This window comes from Myripristis murdjan, chromosome 1, assembly GCF_902150065.1.
Source record: "Myripristis murdjan chromosome 1, fMyrMur1.1, whole genome shotgun sequence".
NCBI lineage: Eukaryota > Metazoa > Chordata > Actinopteri > Holocentriformes > Holocentridae > Myripristis > Myripristis murdjan.
Window position 1 is genome coordinate 36,913,752 of NC_043980.1, and position 24,590 is coordinate 36,938,341.

The window sequence follows — 24,590 nt, forward strand, 5'->3', positions numbered from 1 at the left end:
AAAATCACATCAATCAATAGTGCAATAATTGTACCGAGACTTGCCTTGATGACATTGGTGCAGACATACTAATGAAAACTAACAGTCACAGCACATACTAACATTCAAGGGACAAGTCAACAAGATATTTCCCAATCTTATGTTTCACTCTCCACTCGTATCTTCCCACCAACAGTGCAGCAGACATATTTCTAGGTAATATCTAACAATAAAAAAATGACATAAGCGTTTGGAAGCCTCAATTGATTAATATCTAATTGTGGTTGCCTGATATTCAGTGGCATGGAAACCCCTGAGAAGCTGTGCCATTCCTGGTAAAACTGGTGAGATGTTCAATCGAGGGTTATGAGTCACTATCTCAGGTGTCTGACAGGAGGTCGCGACCTTTCAGATCTGCTGCCAGTGCAAGGTGATGGGATGCTAGAATGACAGCCATGCAGGCTTCCCCCTGGCAGCATGAAATGTGATAGGATCATTGATATCACACACAAAATCTGCCACAGGCGTAAGGGCTGTGTAATGTGTGCCAGCCTCGGCCTCAGTGCCAGACAGCTGACCTTGCTTCAGTCCATTGTTGACACGGTTTTGGAGGGTTTCATACCTAATTGTTCTGAGTGTAACTGGGGAAATGAGGCTGTTGCCAGCAGTAAAAATAAGGGGAAAAAAGCAGGAGCAAGGAAAAAGAATGTAGGCTCCACACAAACATAAGCAACCAAAAATAGACATCAAATATTGAAAAACAACTCTGAGGTTCAATAAACATGTTGTTGACGGTATCAATACATTAAGACTACAGGTGGAAATCTGAGATAGAAGTGGATCTTACATTTTATTTACATACTCAAAACAAAGCATTGTGTGTATGTAGATATATGTCAGCCTGTAAAAATGTATATGTTCCCCAACATACGAAATGTATAAAACCTCACCCCATTACTACCCATTCTCCAGTGGGAGTATTAATGGCACAGCACCACCATGTGGTCGTATAAAAATGGGTTCTCACAACAGTCAAACAGTTAATAATTATTTTTATTTTTGTTTCCTAATGCTTAACAAGGAGCAAAAACATTTCAAAAGCAGTGTGAAACTAAAAAATGTTATAATATATGAAGAGTCTCATTCCAAAAAAAAAAAAAAAATCTACCATCTGGAAAGCAATAAAAAAAAAAATCATCATCTTACAAAATGATTGCTAGCATGACAGAGAGCACATCACTTACTATTTAAGTTATGAGTCATCTGAAGACACAAAAATTCATGTTTTGGATCATTGGATCATCTGCATTTTTAAAACAATGACTGATCAAGTCCAGGGAGCTTCATCTATTTCCCAATTGGCTACACACGGTTTTGGAATGAAACCTTTCACATATTCAAATGACCTAAAACAGAAAATAACACAGTACAGTAACAAAAAGAACAGCAAACTTTCAAAATTTTAAAACCATATGTCTGGTTATGAGAGACAAGTGAACTTTGTATTATAATAAGTATAAAAGAGTATACATCGGAATTTCAGGAAACAGGAAATTGAATCTCAAAGTGAACAATCACTCAGATGAAGTAAGTTGTTTTTCAAGGGTGGCAACCAAAAAATGACAAGTACACCTTGGGTTACCCCCACCCCCCCGAACCTAACTCAGCTTTAAGCTTAAAATGTCGCAATTGTTATTGAAACCATATCAAAAATTCAATGACAATTCGAATTGGATGCAGTAAAGACAGCATTAGCTCTCTAACAGCAAAAAGAAAAAGAAACTGGATCATGTGCTTACTGCAAAAGTTCTGAACATTCATTACCTTTAAGAGCTTTTCTTACACCTTTTGTTTCAAATGACAGCTTAATCAAACTCAGATAAAAACCTTTTTGATCCTTTATTATAAAAATGTACCCCACACAACAAAAACAGATTAGGCTTTCCCTGATCTGGACTTTTTTTCTTTTGAAACAGACGAGGAAAAGGTATCAAATGTACAAGAATCTACACTTCTAATAGTTTTCAGGTCCAACGCTATGGATACACACAATGAGAGGCATGACATGGCTAGAAAGCGCCACCACCCCCACACCCACCCCGCAACAACTTGGATTTTTACTGGCTCGACTTGGTGTTAACAATGTTGCGCTTTAAATACTTGGATGTAATTTCACAATGCTTAACAGGCATTAAGAAAGGCTGGTGGTCGGACTGTGTCTAAACAACTTATTCACTGAAATGACCAACTTGAGAGAAGTGTTTGCAGGCTTGGAGCTACACAGTGTACTGTGGAGGGGAGAACAGGGCCATGAAGCACAGACACATGTTAACCATGGGTGGTGTCATCCTCCACAAAGTCTTTGGCTTGCTCCGCTGAGATCACATCGATGTGGCTCACCTGAAAACACACAATCATCAATCAATGTCTGCATCCTCATGTTCTCTGACTTCAACATAAGTTATGAATTTATGAATTCTTTATGCTGAAGATTATTCTTACTTTCCTGAACTAATTTCAAGGGAAATCCTCACCTTATTTCTGAACTTGACGCCATAAAACTTGTCAGCTGATTCAAGCAGCTCAGGTCTGAAGGTGGTAGTGATGAACTGAGCGTGGCCTGCCAGCTCAACAATCATGTCTGAAGGGTAAATGCAACAAAAATGGTGATGACTGCCTCTTGATTGACATCTGGTTTAATTTACTGGACATTTCCAAAGTGCAAGTTAAAAATGACAGTAAAACAAGCTGATGTTTCAGGTGTTTGACTACATTATGCCTGAGGAACAAGGTCAAGTTAACCTTGAACACTGCAAATCTCTTCTATGACAGCATCCTGGGACTTTACCTGAGACAGCCTTCCTGTGTTGGGCATCCAGAGCCTGGTCAATCTCATCAAACAGGTAGAATGGGGCTGGGTCACATTTCTGGATGGCAAAGATGAGGGCCAGGGCCACCAAAGACTTCTGACCTCCAGACAGCTGCTGCATCTCTCTCATCTCCCCCTGTTTCCCAGTGAACGACACCTACATAGGACAGGGAGGTGGAATATTAGACACACACACAAACCAAGACTGAGATGTGCCTACCTGATCAAACTGTTTGATTTTTCTAATCCTTTGAAAGAATCACTCAGCGGCCACTATATTAGGTCCACATGTACAGTCTAAAGTTTCTTTTTCTGATGCCTTTAATGCTGAGGTTTTCTTTTTGTCATGAGCTCATAGTTAGTGGTGCTGTTATACTGGACTGCATTTTACAGAGAGCAACTTCTACTATTCTGTCCCCCTCATGTATATAAATAAGGACAATAAAAAAAAAAAAAAAAATAAAAAAAAAAAAACACTTCTCAATATAATCTAGATCAGTACAAGACCTCTGCAAACTACAACCTCAATAATAAACACACAATTAAATTTACCCATTCTCCACAATGTAAACCAAAACTGAACATTATAAACTTTCTTAAATGGCAGATTTTATGGCAGAGCTGTTGCACTGAACTGCATTAGACTGGACAGGCGGAGCTAAATGTGGCCACTGAGTGTATAATACCAGAACATTTCTGTGAGGTTCTGAAATATTCTCAAAGCCTTGGTAACAACACAGAATCCTGCAGAGGTATATTACTCATCCCACTACCAATTTCTCCTTGGTTCTGCATTGTATTGATAGATCAGGTATATATAAGGTGTGTATATATAAGTATATCATGAATACAGAGGAGGCAAATAGCAGGACTAGGACCCACTTGTTAAAATGAGACAGTTCATATTGAAGGGCTATCCTTCAACAAAATTTTCTCAGAATTGATAAAGCTAACATGTTTTGATTCAGTTGGTTAGATCTGGATTCACAGTGGAATCAGGATTTAGTTTCTCACATTACAGTCTGGATGGGCAATCCTCAGTGTGAATGTGTAAAACTGTACAGATGTAAGGAAGGGTTGATTTTTTGACTGATTTAATTCTTCAGGGCAAATGAAGCCGGACAACAAACACACAGACTGACCCTGATGCCGACTCCAGTGAACTGGTCCACAGAGGGAACACTGCTCTGTGAGCCAGAGCCCCTCTCACTGTCAGCGCCGCCCTCACTCTCGTCTTGGGACTGGCTGCCCTCGGCATCGCCCTTCTTCATCACCAACGTTGCCTTGCCTCCTGGCACAAGCTTCTGGAAAACCTCACTGAAGTTCTTGGACACCTGGGGTGGGTGGGGGGGTTGAGGCACAAAGTGGATATGAGTATTAGCAGTGATTCATTATCACAGCCAAGACAGTACTAGAAACTGTAACTAAAATAAGTTGTATTTTACCAAAACAACATTTCAAAAACACAAGTGTATGAAAAAAAAAAAAAAAATACTAATACTACTAATACTACTACTACTACTACTACTACTAATAATAATAATAATAACAATAATAATAACATAGCAGCTCCTAAAACACACAAATAATTAAAATATACAACTATTACTTTAAGTCACTGAGTCAATGCAAAATTAAGAGTAGAATTCCTGAGAGAACTACTAAATGAGTGAGGACACTCAACCAACTATGAAACTCCTTGGCTAACACTGCAACTATGACTTCTTCTGGACATTGGACACATGTTCAAGTTCATCCAAACACTGCATATAAATGTGCATCTTTGGTATTTTCATGACCTCCATTTCTGGCAAAACAAGAAATACTACTGGGAGTGCTAGAAACTGAAATGTTACATTATAGCATTTTTGTGCGATAGTGATTCAAAGTTTCAGGTATAAAAAAAATTCTTCTAATTTAACTCAATGTTTGTAACTGGAGTCCAAGAGTCCAAGAGCTTCTATGGTTTAAAATCTACCACAGCTGCACCGCACAGAACATTAATGCTTGTATTCACTGGGGACTTTGAATTGCTTTTCAGGATTAGAAAAGGTGCAGCATACCTGTTTGAAGGTGAGTTGGATGGCCTCATACTTGCGCAGCTCCAGTACGTTCATCAGCTCCATGATGGATTTGTAGCCGCGGTCCAGCTCATCCTGCCGCTTGATTAGCTTCTCTTTCTGCTCAGAAAAGTTGACAAACTGGTCCAGGGCCTTCTTGTTGACATGACTGTACTTCTTCAACTCTGTGTTGCACTGTTCCAACTTACGGAACAACTGCAGGAGAAAGAAAGGGAACGGTTTAAGGAATAAACTGATAGAGGTGGGAACATCTCTATAAATATTTTCTCAGAACTTTTATTTCTGAAATCTTGGCTTTTATTCATTTTGTCCTTGTTTTGTCTCTCATTTATTTATTTATCATCACCACCATAATCATATAAGAGCTCAGTTATCTGGCCAAAACCTCTTATATCATGATACTGACACTGGAGTTTTTTTTTTTTTTTTTTTTAAAAAAGCAGGAAAGAAACATGCCATATCACAATATCAGAAATCCCAGATATGTAGCCTCAAATCACAGTATTGATATAATATTGATATCACCTAGCCTTAGCATCTAATGTGTAATACTTTAGCATATATGCAAGCACAGGCAGGGATGGATGAGAAAATATCCATGTGTATTTTTTGTCATCTACTGTGTTGTTACCTACGTTTTATGTGCCAGTTCTGCATTTTAGAAACAGTATTTGAACATATTCAGACACTTCTTACTACAAAACCGAAGGCCTGAAAGGAGCATGTCCACAAGCTATGTGCAGGGGCCATTGAAAATGACAACCGTTAAGACTGAGAACCATGAATCATGACTGTGGGGGTGGGGATTTTACGCCTCAGTATCTGCTGCATGCTGCTTGGAATTAGAAATTTAGGAACCCTGACATTGGACGGCCAGCTCATTTTCTTCTTGCCAAAATAAAAACAAAAGGTTAAAAAAACAACGATCAAAAACTAGAAACCTGTTTACACTTGGTTTTAACATGCGTTTCACATGAACAATTACCACTGTCTTCATCATGTGTCTCAAAAGTGTCTTAGCTGACTGCTTGTGTTTGGATTTTGTTACTGCCTGCATCACTTTTTCACTACATCCTTATCAAGGGTACATCAGGAAACACTGGCATTTACACTACAAATGATATGTGGTTAAAAGCATCACAGACCACCTCCACAATGCATTTCTGCAGTCGTTTACACTTGTACTTAGTGCTGTCTACTTGTGATCCAATCACACAGAACATGTTAAAACCAAGTGTAAACATGGTCTATGAATGTCATTTGTGTTGTGTTTTTTATTCCCTGTAAAGAACAGTGTTTACTTTTAAGAAAAAAAATAAGGACGGTAAACCATGCACTAGACATAAATGTAACATAACATTACTTCAGAAAATGCCACTGCTTGGGATTAAGTGGCTTGCCTAACTACTTATCTATCTCCAAGGTAGAAACAGGCCTACAAACAAAGCAATCGTCTGGGGGATAACTTGGACAACAAGACCATCTTGCTCTACCCACTGATTTGTTGACACTGTGAATACGACTGATTAACTTTACCAATTCCATAATGCAACTGATGTTTACTATAACTCAACGGCTACCAGCTCTTATCTTCTACAGGAGAGCTGTCTGAAGAATGTCTCTCAAAGTTGGGCTGGACACAAACAACTCTCACAGTCTGTTGCATCATTTGACCAGTGTAGGCAGGTGCGATTCCTTTTTGATTCACAAGTGTAACTTGTTCCTGCTATATCTGAGGGATAATGACAATAATAGCACCCTCCAAACATTTGTATCAGCCGTTGGCAAACATGTAGCTCAACATTGCCTCAGCCTAGTATATTACAGTTTTCCCAAAGCCTGTAGGAAAACAAGCCCCAGCAACAGAAATAAACGTTTCAAAATCCTCTTCTCGAAGCTCCGCTCCATCTCCAGCCACCTCTGGTTGGTTTCCCAGTGGTAACTATTCATTGCGCCAAAAGCAGATAGGGAGGTGTTTACTTGCTATAATCTCCTCTTAGCCTGTAAACACTTCCTGTGTAAAGCTTCAAATCTGCTCATCCAGAAGGTCTCATTTTTTGTGTCAAAGGCATTGTTTTTTTTGTTTTTTTTGTTTGTTTTTTGTTTCAGATTATTCATGACCTGACCTTATTAATCACGAATTGGTATGGCTCGAAAGTGACACAACTCTTTTGGAGCACTTTAAGTACAAATATGATTTCTATCACCTAGATCACTAATGACTGAGGGACGATGAGCAAGTAGCGTTATTATTTTGCCATCTCATCCACTTCTGCAATCAATGGCACCGTCTAGGCCATGAGCAGTGTCCTGTAGAAAAAGATTAACTATGTGGAGTGTTTATGAGAAGGCGTGAGGCTATTTTCAGCTTTGTCAAGGAGGGGGATGACACACACACACACGGACACGAAAGCTTCAGCAAGTCCACTAAACACACAGTCTGTGCTCTCAGAGAAGGCAGCTGGCTGAGAGATCAGAGATAGAGCACTAACTAGTGTCTGAGTCACTGGTGAGTGGGTGGAATATGAGTCCCTCAAGCCTTATTCCTCGGGAGAGCTTGTGTGTGTGTGTGTGTGTGTGTGTGTGTGTGTATGCACGCAGAGATAAGATGCAATTGGGGTAGGAAGAGAGGATGCACAGAATAACTGACCTTCAGTAAGGCTCTGGAAACAAACAGATAGGATAAGCTAGGTCTTAAGTAAGGCAGCCATGAGGGAGTGACATGAATAATTTTACGATCAAATATGAAGAACATTTAAGTAAAAACAGGTAAGGTCGGTGACATTTCCATGTCTCATGAAACAAATAGGGTGGTTGATCCATCAATCTGAATCAATATATTGATTCCATGACCAAAGATCCAATATAATCAATGATAAGTGAAAACATCGATTCACATCATCATCCTAGAGATGCGCCTGTATTTTGAAATTTTCACAGCACGTCCATATCACCATTTCTGTCCAAGCATACTGCCCTCCTAAACATTCAAACAGTGCTAGCACCAGACAGATAATGTCGGTGGCAGAAAGCGGCAATAAATAAATAAATAAAATAAAATAAATAAAGCCAAGAAGGATCTACTCCGTTCTCTGGAATAAATCAGCAGTGTGGAAATGCAACAAGCCTGGCCAAGCACCTAAAACACAAACATGGCATTGACCCCCAAGCTAGCATTAGCGTGTAAGAAGCCTCCTGCTCACCTGCTTCGACCTGCTTTTTTTGTTTTGTTTTGCAAAAACTGAATGACAACTCAATAAGAGCACCAAGTATCATAGATGCCATTTTAAATTTTGTTTTATTATTCAAATGCGAAGACATGAGGTCTTACTATGTTGTCGAGAACGACAGTTTTGTAAGCTACTGCATACTCTGAAGAAAAACTTATATCCCAAGATGTAGTGGATAGCTATGATTATGGCTGTGCAATTAATCAAATTTTATCTTCAAGTATGATTTTGGCTTCCGACAACTATGAAAACAAAACAATTGAGATAAAACAATTATTGTGCCGCATTCAGTTTTGCAATGATTCGCTTGTTTTGTTTTGAGTTGTAAATCCAACGCACGCCGTTCCTTTGAAGTGGCGCATTCTCGCCCCTCCCTCAAAGCCCTTTTCACTCTTAGCCAGGCTGTGACATGTTTACATTTGAAGTTTGAGGAAATCCACGGTTAAAAAGACTATTTAAAAAGAGTTTGATGAATGCATGGTGTTTACACAGTCAATGAGTATTTGTGTTAAATAACTGTGATCTCAATATTGACCGAATAATTGTGATCATGATTTTTGCAATACACTAACAGCCCTAGCTACGATGCATACAGACTGTTCTGCATTTTAACTTAAGTACCTAAGTATAGGTTAAGTGGTGACCTTGGTTACTAAGATCTAACTGAAAAAAGTAGTTAATATTAGTTAAATTTAATTAAAGTTAAATAAAGTTCTCTCAGTTTTGATTTATAGGATGTGAAACTTTTGAAGCACAACATCTTCAAACCACTTGAGCACATAGATGGAACCTAAATCCAAGATAATGAAGCAGAAATGTGCATAGCGCATGTTCATATTGGAAAGGTTATTAAGGGGTTTTTAAGTTAACTGATTAAAAAAAACAAAAAAACATTTGCACTTAAACATGAAAAATGTAGCACTTTACAGTGAACAGGTCTATTTTTACTTTCATTAAAATAGTAGTTTGTCATTTAAATGTCTGAAAGAGCTCAGTAATAGAATCTTACCATAATATTTAAGTTGCTTTTTGTTAGTTGATATAAATGGCACTGACTGTGTACATATGATATCATATTGACCGTAGCCTCTGAAATGAATCAAACTGAAATCATATCAGGCAGACTTTGTCAGTATATTGGCAAATACTGTATTGTTGTGTGAAGAATTAATATAATATCATACCGTGATGAAACTTGTGAATTACACCCCTGGAAACAACGTGTCAGGGTTAATTATTTACCTTTATACCTGCCTGACTTAACAGATGGGAGACAATTTAATTAGTGGAAGGTAACTGGCATAGAAGTTTGTTACATTTAATTTATAATACTTTGCTTTGGTTGTCTTTGCTTTCTGGCACTCAGGCAACTGTCCTTTAAGGAAAACTCTGTGGTGGGCTAAAATGCATGATACCTATGACCACTTATAAGTACCATATATGTAAATCGAAATAATTACCTCTGTTTTACCAGCCAATTACATATTTATTAACATTTAGAACATCCCAATGCTGCCATGGCAGTTGGTAAGTCAACAAACTAACCAGCCATAGCTAAAATATATTAGCATCTGGCAGTGGTAATAATTTCCCACGGTGTGTTTGTGTGTACCTGTTTGAGCGTGAGAGTCTGGTACTTCTCAAAAGCCTCCTGAGGCAGGGAGCCCAGCTCTCTGATCTTCTTCATGCACTCCTCTTTCTTCTTGAGCAGCATTCCTTGTCTGTTGGTCATCTTCTCTAGCTCCTTGGTATCGTGGTTGATGGCGTCGTTCTGCTCCTTCTCGATGGTCTTCCAGCGATCCATGCTCTTCAGGTGGTCTTTGATTTCCGCCTCTGTCTTGTCGATCAGACTGTCCAGATCTGAGGAGGATAAGAGGGAGGGCAGCCCATTGCAAATGAGAGATTTGTACTCATATATAGTGCCATTTCATGCACAGCCTGAAAGCTTGGTTGATGAAATGGTAAGACTGTCAGAGCTATAGCCGCAGCTATTTTAAAGAGAATGAAGTGAACAAAATGTAAGTAAGGAGTGCTAGTGCTCAGTTGAAAAATATAAAAGAGACTGAGATGGTTGAGCTGACAAATTGCAAACACTACAAAAATAGCCAGTCCTCCTGAAAAATAAATAAGCTCTATTTTTATTCAACAGCCACAATCAAGACATTTAGGGTTTACAGCCTACATCAGCAAATGACAGAAGTGCTGGCAATTTTTCCCAGTTTATGCAGTGATAGAAAAAATGAAAATCAGATGACTCACTGGATATGTGGTGCATGGGAACACAAAGCATTTGCAGCCAAAGAGTGAATATAAAATCACTGCTTAAGATTAAATACGTTATGAATGTGTGTGTGCCACAAGTTAGTAAGAATGATTTAATGCACATTCAAATTGTTTCTATTCAAAAACAGGTGCTTTTTGACAATTGCATTCTATCAGCCTTGTCTGAGTCATAGCACCACTTGAACATTTATAAAACAGTGGGCCAGAGTGAATCTGGAGGAACATATTATCCAAGATGTGAGTCAAACTCAGCACATCAATTAATTCTCACCATCTGCTGGTAATCCAACTTAATAAGAGCCGCTCTGCCTCTTCAGTTTCTCAATTTAGAATTTCTTAACTTTAAAAGAACAAAACCCTCCTATTGCTTCTTAATTCTTTCCCATTACAGCTCAACTGAAACCAAATTTTGGGTCCAGCAACATAATTAATAACTTACAACTGGTGACGCCAGACAAGTACTTAACATATTAAGCTTTGGTTTGGTGGTTGTATCAGAAGATACCTTCTGAAAACATACCTGACAAATCTGGCTCTCAAGTAGCAGCTATGGCAAAGAGCTACATTAAAGCTTTCAGCAGTGTATTGTGTGGGGCTGCAACTAATCATTTTCTTATAAATAAATAATCGAAAGATTATTTTTTTCACTCAGTGACCAATTTATCAATTATTTCAATTTTACTTTTTTAATTACTCGATTGATTTAACAATTTACAAAAAAATAAATATCAAAAACCTTCTTGTTAATATTTCAATGTTTTATTCAATCATCTTCTCTTAAAAAACAAATGTATGACATTAATAATGATAGTAAAGGACTCTTTTAATCAGATGCCGGATCAGAAAAATACCGGACCACAAACTCAAAAGAACTGCTGTGACACACAGATTTATTTAATCACTGTATGTCATTATTTGTGGAATATCAGACACTACAATACAAGGCACCTTGGGTGGGGATAAAATGTAAACAGGATGGAGGTGTCTTGCTGCAGTCTTGACAAAGCACTCCTGGATGCTTTTGCTTCAAGTGTAGAGCAGTTGTACTGCTGTGATAAGGCAATCTGCAGAGCTTGCAGACCACTCTACTGTTGGGTCGCCCACACTTTAGATGATCGTGGGCGAGGTGTCTTAGCTGCAGCTTGTTCTCTGGGGGAATACATGCTTTTTGACAGGGCACGGCCATCATTGTGGCATGTCGATGCATATTATGCAAACCTACATATTTCTGTAATCGATGATGTTGACTGCGTTGCAACTGTCCTTATCTCCCTATTGTGTATCAAAAATCCTTCTCTAAATCCTTCTCTAAAGTCAAAAAGAATGCTACAATACATAGGTATATTTTGCACATAAATTTTTCCTTTTTCTTTGTCTCGCAAGAAACACTGCATATGTATGATGACATATAATCAGAACATACTGTGCCAAAAATGATTACAGCACTTTGTAAGCAGAATATCTGGCAATATAGATTGATCTAGGAAACATGAACATCTGCTGATAAATACTGGTGCACATACTACACCCTTTTTTATCTACCGCATGACCATCTCCAGAACACCAGATCCCATTTCAGGAAAGTGAGGAACTCTTAACCCTAACTCTACTGGAGGACCCAGCCCCCTCTTTTTTACCCTGTAGGCTGAGTTCCTGGCCCTCAAAATGTTCCCTACAACTGAGCGAGTATTCTCCAAGCTTACAGGGGCCTTTGGGGTGGAGTTTTAGCGCTGAACATCCCTGACTGCTTAAATGTATGACGCTAACAGTACCAAAGTCTCACCTGTGGTTTTTTAAAAACAGGAGCGGCTGCAAACACAGTTTACTAACCAAATGATTAAAAAAAAATTCAAATGATTAAAGAATCAAAAGATCAATTAAATGATTAAAAGATCAGCTGGTTAGAAAACTGACAAAAAGCATACTGTTTCAATCTCCACTTGAGATTGTATGCCATGTCACAGCTGATCTATATTATTATAATACTTATTTTCTCTTTTAAGGGCTTTGTTTTCTAGCATTCTAAATCAGCAGCAACGTGGTAAATAATCCTGAACATAATTACTGCTCTAACATCTTCCCTTTTGGCACCTCCTCCTTATTTACATTACATCGTGAACTCTTGGGGAGAAAAATGGCATTAGTCAGGGTTTATTTTCTAATCTTTATGAGTGCAATCACACATTATCGCTTGTATTTTTTTTTTTTTTGGTCCAAACCATAGTGGAAGAGTTACCTTTGCATCTTGGCTGTACAACTGGCTGTGCTTTCCCAAAGATAATGAAAATTGATATTGTATTAGAGATGCATATTTAGTATGGATAAATGTAGCTAATAGCTGAGTCGAGCTCCCACTAAATAGTATAAACACTTTTATAACTTTTGTCATAAGGTTTGTATTTGAAAACTGAATGAGTTCTAGTTAGATTTAATGGATATTTGAGTATAATAATATGGAGCAAATAAAACTGTCTAATGATGCAGTGTTTTTCTTCCTCAGAGGAAAGTTGGGTGGGTTTGTTAAATGTTCCCTTTTATTACATGAATTCTTAGAAACAAGTGCTCATTTATAGTCATCACTAGATGTCACTATCACACTGGGCAGCAACGCAGCAGGTCTGTAAACGCAAGTAAGGTGTCACTTTAAAAGCATTGCAGTGCGGGTTGCTACTAGCACGCAAATATTAGCCACTGCTATGCTGTAAATTCTGTTGTGGAGCAGTTGGTGTTCATGGAAGGAGTCGTCAAAGCTTTAAGACTATGACAAACACTAATGAAGCTCTCATTCTGGCCCTGACCAATCAGCAAATACATCTCGTTGATCATCCTTTCATGAAATGCGCAGGAGATCTTTGAGCCATATTAAATCCCTAGCCAAACCTTTACTTCACTCACACTCCAGTTCTTAGCACTGATTGGGTCAGCGAGTTGCCATTTTTTATCGTCTTAAGGTGAGTTTTTACTGGCCCTGAGCCATCACTTATGCCGGACTCTGCTATATAAACCCCTTCTTGTTGACATATTGTATCAGCTTTTGATGCTTTCTTTCTCCCAGCAAGCAAGGGCTGGCTTTCGTTCATGCTACCTGTGTAAGAAAACCGGCCTCCTCCAGCCACTGCTGCTGCAGTAGCCGCTGGGAGACCATTTTCCTGCCACGTCCTGTTTGCTGGCCTAGGACAACTGCAGCGCTCTAGCAGAGTTACTGGTCTTCATGGCGTGGTGTGTCTTGAGCCATAGTAGTATGCCTACCTTCTGATCGTGCAAGGGTGTCTTTGACACGTTTGTTTATGCCGTCCAGTTCAGAGGTTGTGGCTGTGAGTACTGTGCCTCCTTCGGTCTCTCGCAGTTCATTGAGCTCCTATACCAAAGTAAAATGAGTTGCATCAGCAACAAAAAGGGATAAGTAAATTCAAAAACCCAGATTTTCACATCTATCATTCAGACAGATGACACTGAACTCTAAAATGTTTCTTTAGCGGGGTTCGACAGTGACTCTACAACACACTGGCTACACAAACATAAGGAATAATTACACTACAGAATACAAGGTAGCAGGTCTAAATATATTTTTTCTACAGTACTTTATATAAATACAGTAATGAACACTGACAGGCTCTAATGTGATCAATACAAAAACTGTAGTGAGCTCAGATACAGGGGGCGGTGTACCTGCTCCACTTGGTCAAGGCGCTTCCGCAAGTTTTCATTGAGGTAGGTCTCCACTCTTGTCATGATGCCCTCCAGTTTGATCCTCTCATTCAGCAGCTGTCTGTTGTCCTGTGAAGGGGCAGATGATAATCACAAACAAATATTAGTATTACCTTACAATGTATCTCCTAAACACCACACTAATAAATCTGTGTGCACTCACTCATGTGCAAGCAAACACTATATAAACAACAGCTGATAAATACAAAACACAAGTATTCTGTCACAGGCAACACAATTGGTTACCACCACGCTGCAGCACCAGACATAAAAGACTATGATGGGTGGGTGGGGCTGTTGCATAACACTACTAAGAATGGTGGAGAGTTCATTGAGGTGGCAACTGAGAGCAGCTGGCAGAAGAGAAAGAAAAAGCAGCGCTGGATCACAGAAACATCCCACACACAGCTGCTGCTCGCTGCTCTCACCTCAGTCAGGTCGTTCTAAATAGACTAGTGTGTCAAGGCAGGGCGGGATGGGGGCGTGTAGGGCACAAAAAATACAAAAGGATTGAGTATGTAGTAGGTGTACTTAACAACGGCAGATAGATTAGCATGCGGAGGGGAAGTGTTTGCTGTATGTGAGAAACACACACACACACACACACGAGAAGCACCAGCAAACATTAATCCCTTAAATTACGCAGTCCGCTGCTTGACCAGTCAACAGACTGATTTGAAATAAGTATGTTTCATGTTTTTTGACTAGCAACTTAGGACATTTCTATTAAAATGATCTAAAAATTCTGATTATGGTTTGGCCTAAAATTACCAGATGCAATTTTTTTCCATAAGATATTCAAGCCTGTTTTAACATCTCTTCCTTAGTAAGTAGGTGTATTGCACCAATATTTTTCAGTGACACTAAATGCAGTCGTCTACATCTAAATGTAGACCTATATAAATCTAAAAAGAATAGGTATCCAAGAAAAAATAACATTTCTACTCAACTATACTAAGCAATTTCTAATAGGAAGAATATTTCCAAGAATCAAGCAATTATTAGTAATCTGTACAACTTAAAGTTTATGTTTCTGAAGTTGGGCAAACTGATGCATGATATTTGATGAATCACAGTCTTACATTACCTAATCTAAATTGAATAACTCAGCAAGTGAGCCTTATTTAATCAGATTTCAATGGCATCCAGGAGTGTTCAGCTTGTTGTCATCTTGCATCACCGTGCTTCGCTAATGTTTTCAATTGTCTGGACAAGCAGGAAATCATCTCAAACATACTTAGTAGCAAATACATAACCTCAGGTTAGAAGTATAATTTCCAAGTTTTACCAAAATACACTTTGGGGTGTCTGGGATACTCTGTATGGGAAAAGTGGCCAATTCATAACTCATCAAATGCTGGTAGGAATGCTTCGGTGACAGCACAGATATGCAATAATGTACAAGTAGGGCAGGGGGTAATAACAGATTTCTTCAGTTGTGAGGTGGGATATGATTGAAGACAACATCTATACTGCAATGTTCTAACACTGTCAGTAATTTCAGTGTGACACAGGATGGCGCACTGTGCCACAGATCTCATGAATACAAATGGACATACAGAGCTCACAGTCCTCCGTGCCCCTGTCTCCTCTCCCCCCTTACCTGCTGGAGCTGTCGGATCTCATCATTGAGGTCGTCGACGCGCCTCTGGTCCTCCAGGCTAAGCTGAGAAAGCAGGTCGGTGCCCAGCTCAGCCTTCAGTGACTCCCTGGTGGACTCCATGGCATGAAGGCTGGCCTCCAGACTCTGGAGACTGCGTTGCTAGAAAGGAACAGGGGGAAGAGAGAAGGCATAGAGACATCTGTCAATCACTTTGTTTTACTCCCAAGAACAGTGCTGGAATCAGTCTGAACCCTAAGATCAGATCATATGGGAAATGAAAAGCCCTGCACAGATGAAGGCAGTTCCAAATTGTGGTTATCATGTTATTATGATCCAACAGAATGAAATGCTGGCACAGTGTAGCATTTTAGTTTGGTTTCCAGTCTTGAAAAGCACTATTAATGGCTTTTTTACACAAAAAACTCAGTGTCATTTTGTGTTATTTTCAGTCCAGTCTTGCTTGATTAGTTCAGTTAATGTTTCAGAATTTCAACCATGATAATAGGCTGGTTTGGAAGCAAATTTTGGTATTTCAATAACATCAATAACTCTGACACTGAGTTATTACCTTGGGCATAAAGGTCTTCTCTGACTGCTGCCTCTTCTCTTTGAGCATCTTCATCTCCGACAGAATACTGTCTCGGGACGCCTTAAACTTTCTCTGCTGTGTTTCGATCTGCTGCATCTGGTTCATTAGCTGGTCAATCTCATTGTTGATACGTGGAGGAAGCCGTTAAGGAAGCATAATGTCAATTTATATCTGCAGAGCAACGGTACCACTAAGGGTGAGGGGGTGGGGACTTAGGGTTAGGGTTAGGGAAATGAGCTGTGGAATGGAAATGAATGGTTTCTGTTCACTGAAACACTAGAAGGCTTTTGAAAGATACAGGAAATGTGGAAATTGCAAGAGTAACCTTGGTTGCTACAGTGTTGATATGGAATATACTAATGCAGTTTGTATACTGCAGTTTATCTTCAGATGGCATTGCTCTTGCATCCTCTCATATCCTCTCTCTCTCATAGTCTCCAAAAATACCTGGAAAATGTCAGCATTTTTATGATGTTTTTCCAGCTGACTTTTTTATAATGTTGTCGGACTATATTTCATTTTTAAAAATTGGTCTCCTCCTCTCCCCATGCGCTACCACAACTCATCTTTCCTTTTCTGATTCTGACGACAGCCAGCATGACTTCCTGTAATTGGTCGGAGAGTCTGAACATTTAAAAAAAAATCTGGACCAGATGGTGTGGTCTGAACCGTGACCCAGGTGAGGTTTCACACCTGTAATTTTGGCTCAGATTAAACTGAAAAGCCCATAAGTCCAGGCCAAACAAAGTAGGTGAGAAATCCCACTAAGTTGGCCTTAAAAACTACACTTGTTAACAGCAAAGTGCTGTGGTAGTATTATGTTGTAACTAAGAATCACTCAATAAAATATTTCATGCAACAATTTAACCACTTCAAAAACCACTGAGTTACTTCCTGGTCTGTGAACGTCAACAGGTTGCAACGAGGATCCTGTGCATGCTTGTGACTTCTACCATACTGCCTGGTATACATGAGCACGCTATATTTTCCCTTACATAGGACCCAAGCCCAAGCTCAAGCTCCCAAGCTCCCAAGATCCTAATGAAGTCACAGGAAAGTTTATTGGCTTTTTAGTGAGGAAGTGCAAACTAAAGGGCTTCTATAATGTGACCGGGCTTCCCAGGGAAGTCTGTGTCATCATCAATATCAAGACAGAGGATTAAGAAGAGCCACACATACACAACATTAAGCTAATCTAACAAACAGGCTTATTGATCCTCAAGCACAAACAAAGGGTCTGGAACACTCCTTTGGACCTTGAAGGTTTAGCTGGGTTCAAAACACACAGTAGCTGATCAATGTGCTGGTGGTTTCATCGACCTAGAAAGGGCTACTGAAAGTCGGAGGACTGCCCTGCATTGGCCAGTGCAAATGGAGAAAATAGACATTTAAGGACTATCTGGTAATTTTCCTGAAAGTCAAAAGCAGACATCAGACAAAAATACTCCCCTGAATTAAATGGAATGTGAAAAAAGATACATGTATTTTTCTCTGATGGCCACTTCCATCTCTTCTGAATAAAACATAAAATAGATGCATTAAAAAAACCAAGTTGAAAGGACTGGAGCAGATTATGAACAATCCTGACACAGGCGCATTTACTGCATGACCTCAATACGTTTATTGATGCAATATGGTGCTTGTGGCAAAATGTAGATGGTAACTTAAAATAGAGGGACGGCTGAGGTGCATCAACCTAATCACATGCTTATCTAAAGGGCAGAGGTGGAGACTGAACAACAGGCTTTTAAATAATTGATCCATTCTATGACTCATCGCTGCGGGGGTGAAAGACGGGTGCTATGTCATCAGCTCAGCTGTCCATCCTCCTGCCCACTCACACAAATGTATGTAATCGCCAGGTGTACCCAGTAACCCACATATGCATGCTGGTTGAGACTGAGAAACTGCAGAGAAAGATACAGGTGTGCAAATATGCTGATAAGCATGCCTGACCGGAAATGCGTGTGCAGACACACAAAAATCCCCTCTGATCCCTCTGTCTCCTACTGGGCTCTCCACCTCTAACACCAGTTAGTCATGGCTCTGGCCTGTATGACCTAACAAACTAATCCTTTTTGGCCTGCTAAGACCCCCTCTTTGCATCTGCATCACCTCCTGCTGGATTTACTTAGCTACATAACCCAGATACATTTAATCCACCTTTAAAAATGCAGACTCAGCTATATGACCACCCTGCAATTCAAGGACATTAACATTCAGAGGTGTGAGTTTCTTACCACTTCAATTCTTCAGACAGAATCACTCAGAAGAAGCTCCTGCTAATGTGCAACAGTAAAATAAAATAAAATTTAAAAAAAAAAAAAAAAAAAAGCATTGTCCTTACCAATTTTTAGTTAGTTGGTCTATATGAATCACCACTTTTTTATAATAAATATTAAATCCCAAAAGGGAGAGGAATACTTTTGTGGTAAAGTGGTGATTTTGCAAAGCTTCTAAGAATCGTGCCTAACACTTTACTGCTCCAACTGGCAGAGTCAGAGAAGAGACTTCCCTTCTACCAGAAAAGTCTAGACTGCTGAAATGTCCTTGAAAAAGACACTTAATTCCCACCAGCTCCCAGGGCCTGCACTGTAGCTGAACTCATGCTCTGACTTCCCTTTTTAAGAGAGGGTACACTAAAAGAATATTTTCCCTACAGGGATCGATGAAGTAATGCACAATGACATAATTCGGATGAACACACCCACCAAATCGCATTATATACTATGTATTTTTTAGAACGGCGCTTTCCGTACATAGGCTTGCTTGTGGTGCACTGCCACAATATCGCCACAGCCACCACAAAAGAAACTGGTAAGTTTATAGAAATTGATATAAATAAATCTCTAACACTGCTTCTAATGTGTGCAATACAGCATAGCAGTGTCATTTTATGATGCAGAGCCTAACACTTCTTAAAACAGATGTATGAAGCTGCTCAACGCTCATAAAGCTGACATGAGCACTCTGCAGGACGAATGCTGCACTGGTCTAACCAGTTGGATTCCACTGTGCACACTGCTAGCACTGTAGGTAAAGACAAGTAACTAATCCTGCTGAAATGAAGCCTCACACCTTACCTTAACAGTAAACGTTCGACCTGTTAAACACCAGAAACCAGTATGTTAAAAAGGATATGTTCAATGTTTCTACGCAAGTTCTCATTGAGCTTGGCCTCCAGCTCTCCCAGCTCCTCCTCAGCCTTCTTCATGTCCTTCTGGAGCTCCAGGCGAGACTTCCTGGTATCATAGTAGCCTCCTGTCAGCGCACCACGGTGGCTCACCTGGTCACCTAAGGGGGGACACAGTACAGTGTGTAAGGAAGGTGTCCCTGTTCTTGCACAGAAAAAAACACACTAATGTAGGGATAGGGCATTAACCTAAAAGTCAACGAGTTGAAACATCGACGTCAGTTAATGACGTCGACGCCCACCAGGGTCCGTCGAAGTGAAAAAAAAAGTCTGTTTTTTTTGTTTTGTTTTGTTTTTGTTGTCGGCGCTCCACTGCAGCTCCCCCTGCAAAATAAAATAAGCAAATATCCTTATATCCATCTGTTTTCTGCCACTGAAGACCACAAAGGAGCAGCGGTTTCACTCCAAGCTGACCCTTTCTCCAAGGGTACGCCCAGCCACCCTGTTTAGGAAGCTCATTTCAGCTGCTTGTGTCCATGATCTCACTCTGTCTATCACTACCCAGAGCTTGTGACCACAAGTGAGAGTTTGAACAAAGCTCAGCCAGTAAATTGAGAGTCTTGCTTTCTGATTCCTTTCTGTGCCCTGATCCAGGTGCCGATCTCCTGCTCCTTTTTGCCCTCACTCATGAACCCAACTGAAGAGCTCCTTGAGCGCGACTCGGAGGGGAAAACATCATCTCAGCCACTTCACACTCAGCTGCAAACTGTTTCAAGGCATGCTGATGGCTCACCATCATATGCAAATAGCTACTATTATTTTTAAAAGCACTCTAAATTAATTAATGTATTTCTCTTTTAACAAATTATTGTCTAATTTTTGGAGTGGCCCTGCATGTAGTTTTTAATTAATGTTTATTCTCTGATAGAGGTGTACTGTGCAGTGCGGGTCAGCTTACCCTCCAGAGTTATACAGTCCATAGTGAATGCCCTGGCCAGTTGAGTGGAAACCTCCATGCTGCGGCAGATCAGAGTCTTCCCGAACACATGCTTGAAGGCCTTATCAAAGTTGGGGCTGTAGCGTAGCTTGCTGATCATGGGGATGGCATCCTTTAAGGGTGGATTGGGATTCAAGGTTAGCAAAAGCTAGGGTCAAATAGTGGCAAATGTTACACCCACACTAGCAGGTACAGGAAATGATGCCATGAGTGCTGCGAGCTTGCAGGGTTTCATTCCAGACAAAAACAGGACCAGATAATCTCACTGGTTAGTATGAAAAGAGCGGGACTGATAAACTGACTGTTAAATCACCTGTTATAGTTCTTGGCTGGAATGACCACCCACACCCTCTCAGCTCTACATGGGGCATGGGTGCCTATCCCTGAAATACAACCTAAAAGGTATTATAATTACTATGTATTTGGGTAGCAAAATTAGTGTTTTTTAAATGCTTCAAAATGCTCTATTGTAATTTGAATTCTGCTGCACAGTTGTGATAAATGGTTTATTTCAAGAGATTCTTCTGGATTTATATCTTGGTATTAAGGAACATAACACAAGAATTAACCAAGAACCTGTTATCACTTAGGTCTCACTTAAGTAACTTGATGACAGGGCTGCTGCAAATTTAATGAGCAAACCTACTAAGACCAAAGGAAGATGGCAGATGGCATTTTTAATGCATCCAAAATTCTTACATTGGTTTCTGGGTAGGCAGTGTCCCTGACATCCAGTTTGCTGAGGGGCAGGAAGGTAACCTCTCCAGGCAGGTTCATTTTGTTGAACTCCATCAGGATCTTGGTGCTCACTTCATCAGTCTCCACAATGTGGTAGAACAGCCTGGGAATGAGAGACATTTGGGTCTGTCACACACTAGACAAATCAGGCTGCATGACTGTCAACATTAACTAGAGATGAACATTCAAATGCAGACAATGCAAACAGACCAGACACTCAGGGCCCTATCTTGTGCTACCCGTTGCCACTACCCACTACCCGTGAATTGCGCATTTAGCAGCTTCCACTATCCCTAAATGGTATCTTGCGGCCACACTACCCGCTATACATTATACCGACTCCGTTATTTGCGCCTGGAGGTGTGTCCGTGGGCGTGTTTTATGCGCTATCCCTAAAATTGCTATCTTTAGGGAACACACTTTAGGGAAAGTGGATAGCGGGTTCTCAAAACCACCCGCTATCCCATTTGGGCTTTAACAAGAGCGTGCCCAGGCGGCTTCAATGCACGCCCCGACAGAGCCTCACCAAGCACGCAGTCGGACTGATACCGGGACGCCGCCGGAATGGACTGAGTATATTACTCATATAGACTGTTTAGAGGAAAGACTGTTTAATTGGACAACTTACGCCAGCACGTTTTATTGTTTTATCATAAGCCAGCAGCTGTGCTATATTTTTATTCTTAATATTTTATTTGCCCAATCTACATTGTCAATAAATTAGTTGACACATAGTTCCACCTCTGCCTCTTGTGTGTGTGTGTGTGTGGTGTGGCCCGGGGATTTTACTCAATCAGTACAACCTTGTGACACGTCCACTTGGACACATGTGGACAAGCACATGCGGCTCCACCTCCCCTAGGATTTAGGATAGCGCAGCCTGCTCTTAAAGGCAATGGCACCTGGCACACTGATTGGTGTAATTGGCGTAACGCCCAAAGCACGCCTATGCATAATACAGCAGGTAGCGCAGGTGTTTTACGGATAACAAGATAGCAGTTTAGCAAGATAGCACTTTGCGGGGGAACGCCTTTTACACAATGCTACATCCCCAAATAACGGGTTTAGGGACTCTGGCGCAAGATAGGGCCCTTAGAGTATAAAATATCAGAAATGTCTATTCAATTACTAAACAGGAGAAAGCAATGACCCTTTACATCTACCATTATGTCCAAATTAATTATGAAGCCCAGACAAAGAATTAAAAAAAAAAAAAAAAAAAAAAAGAGAGAGAGAGAGAGAGAGAGAGAGAGAGAGAGAGAGGTTAAAGAAGGCTTATTAAACCTTGAGACAACTGAAACATTTATTGTGAAATGGGGGCTGTAACTCAATACCAGAAGGCCTTTAATAATGTATAATAAAACAATAATGATAATTACTGCAACATGTTTTTTCTCGATCTAAAAACAAAAAATGATCAATACAATATCGATCTACAAAGATCATGTGGCAAGCACAGAGAAAGGTCTGGCTGCATGCCCAGTCATGAGTGGAGAGCAACACACCGCACACGGCAACTACAAACACTTATTTCGGTGGCTAAAAGTAATTAGCATAATGCTAATTATTAGCATTCTGGATTTCACACAGAAGCAAAAAGTAGTTAAAATGTGACATAATAATTATTTGATATATATCAAAATAATTAATGATATCAACTGAAATAATGCCTTATATTGTGGCAACATGGCCAAAAAGCCCATACACTCAGTGTATATCGGACCAATTTTTGACTTTAGGGTGGATAATGGGAGATTTGGGAGGGTGCAGTACCGTCCCAAATCTACCAAATAGATAGGAAAAAAACACATTGAATGTGAATTTTGCAAATCAGATCCAAACCATATTTGGAGGTGGTTTGAAAAACAATTCCAATCGGATTTGTACAGATGTGTCTTCAGTGCGGACGCTCTGGACACTCAAATAGGATTTCAAAGTGTCTATTATGTCACTTGCACTGCAACACACAACGACAATGTCAAATCCAAGGAAGTACAGCAATGTGGCTGAGCAGAATCCATGCTGCTACTAGCAGAGCATCACGGAGGACAACACAGAGTACAAAAGTCCTTGGACAGACGCTGAAACAAACTGCTTCCTGCAGCTTCTGTACATTTCTCTTGCTTCCAAGATGGAAAGCTGCATCACCAGCACACAGTTACTGACACCTACATTGTTACAATAGCAACATGTACAGATAGGTTGGTGATGTCTGGACACACAAAGACGATCTGATCACTCACAAATGACAGCACAGACAGGCCTTGTCACACAGCAGGCAAATCAGATTTGTTTCCCAAATCAGATCTTTAAGACAGACTTTCTCACTTAAAACAGCACTTACAGAGACGTTAGCCCTTACAGACAATTTGCAGCCTTACCTGGTACCAGCAGTCACCTCCACACAGGTGTAAAAGGCCGGCTCACACTCAAAGTTGTTCATGACGATACCGTGGTAACCGTTGATGACATGCTGGTTGATGCCCTTGCGACGGAAATGCTCCAGGACTTTGTTGATACTGTCAATGCCGTTTAGGATGGCCTGAAGAATCAAAGACAAAAGGCTAATGATGAGACCCTTATTTCCTCCAGAAAAAAAGCTTGATATGGGAAATTGCATATACAATTGTTTAATTCAAAAAGCAGGTTTAGCAAATGCCATCTAAAATACAACAAGCATGGCTGCTTCTGAAGTACCCAACTCACACACATGTATGCGGCAAATTTCATTATATAACATATATACATTATTTGAAAATAACCCTATTAACTATCGTGTAACTATCTATTGCCACACTGCTCCCATTCTCCTCTATCCAAGCCCAGCGCCATTTATTCTTAACACCCTTATCGACATCTTTGCTGTCCTCCCCAGGCCTCATGAACCTGCGGTCCATCCTGAGGGCACTTTCGACGGCACATGGAGTGACTGATTGTCAACACCCAAGTCCAGCCCCCGCCCTACTTCTGATTGGCTAGTAGGCCTAATGTTAGTGTGGTTGAGAACAAAAGCTGCACTTCTATTGGATCCAGAGAAATGTCTGTTAGATAAATCTGGGCAAACCCTTTTTTTGTTTGCAGTCACGCCGGTACACCGGAGATCCAGCATAGTGCCTGAATGCTATCAGCCCTGTAAAAATAATTTTAAAAAACCTGTGTCCACTCATTTACTGTAGCTCTTATGGACAATTAAAAGGAAATCGATAATAAATAAATAAATAAGCACATTATATTTTGCCAATATTTTGCAGCACTATAAAAGATGCCAAAGAGGACAGAGTCAAAAGCTGGAGACTGGATGAGTCAGCTGGGACCAATGAAGGAAAAATAAATACAGGACAGTCACATTAATGTCCAGGAAGTCGCATGCAGCATCCTTT

General features: G+C 40.2%; 1 protein-coding gene across 1 annotated transcript in view; it reads right to left on the reverse strand.

Annotated features, from left to right (window-relative positions):
- Positions 1 to 1,014: 1,014 nt before the first annotated feature.
- Positions 1,015 to 24,590, reverse strand: part of smc3 (structural maintenance of chromosomes 3) — a 37,917-nt gene continuing 14,341 nt past the window's right edge. The window contains exons 16-29 of the mRNA XM_030052592.1: positions 23,592 to 23,752; positions 21,172 to 21,313; positions 20,434 to 20,584; positions 19,484 to 19,636; positions 16,322 to 16,473; positions 15,754 to 15,912; positions 14,112 to 14,219; positions 13,692 to 13,800; positions 9,772 to 10,019; positions 4,912 to 5,124; positions 3,991 to 4,182; positions 2,828 to 3,005; positions 2,514 to 2,620; positions 1,015 to 2,379 (exon numbers count right to left, since the gene is read on the reverse strand). Of these exons, the coding sequence (XP_029908452.1) occupies positions 2,308 to 2,379; positions 2,514 to 2,620; positions 2,828 to 3,005; positions 3,991 to 4,182; positions 4,912 to 5,124; positions 9,772 to 10,019; positions 13,692 to 13,800; positions 14,112 to 14,219; positions 15,754 to 15,912; positions 16,322 to 16,473; positions 19,484 to 19,636; positions 20,434 to 20,584; positions 21,172 to 21,313; positions 23,592 to 23,752 (2,145 nt within the window). The 3' untranslated portion in view covers positions 1,015 to 2,307. The remainder of the gene's footprint in view (positions 2,380 to 2,513; positions 2,621 to 2,827; positions 3,006 to 3,990; positions 4,183 to 4,911; positions 5,125 to 9,771; positions 10,020 to 13,691; positions 13,801 to 14,111; positions 14,220 to 15,753; positions 15,913 to 16,321; positions 16,474 to 19,483; positions 19,637 to 20,433; positions 20,585 to 21,171; positions 21,314 to 23,591; positions 23,753 to 24,590) is intronic.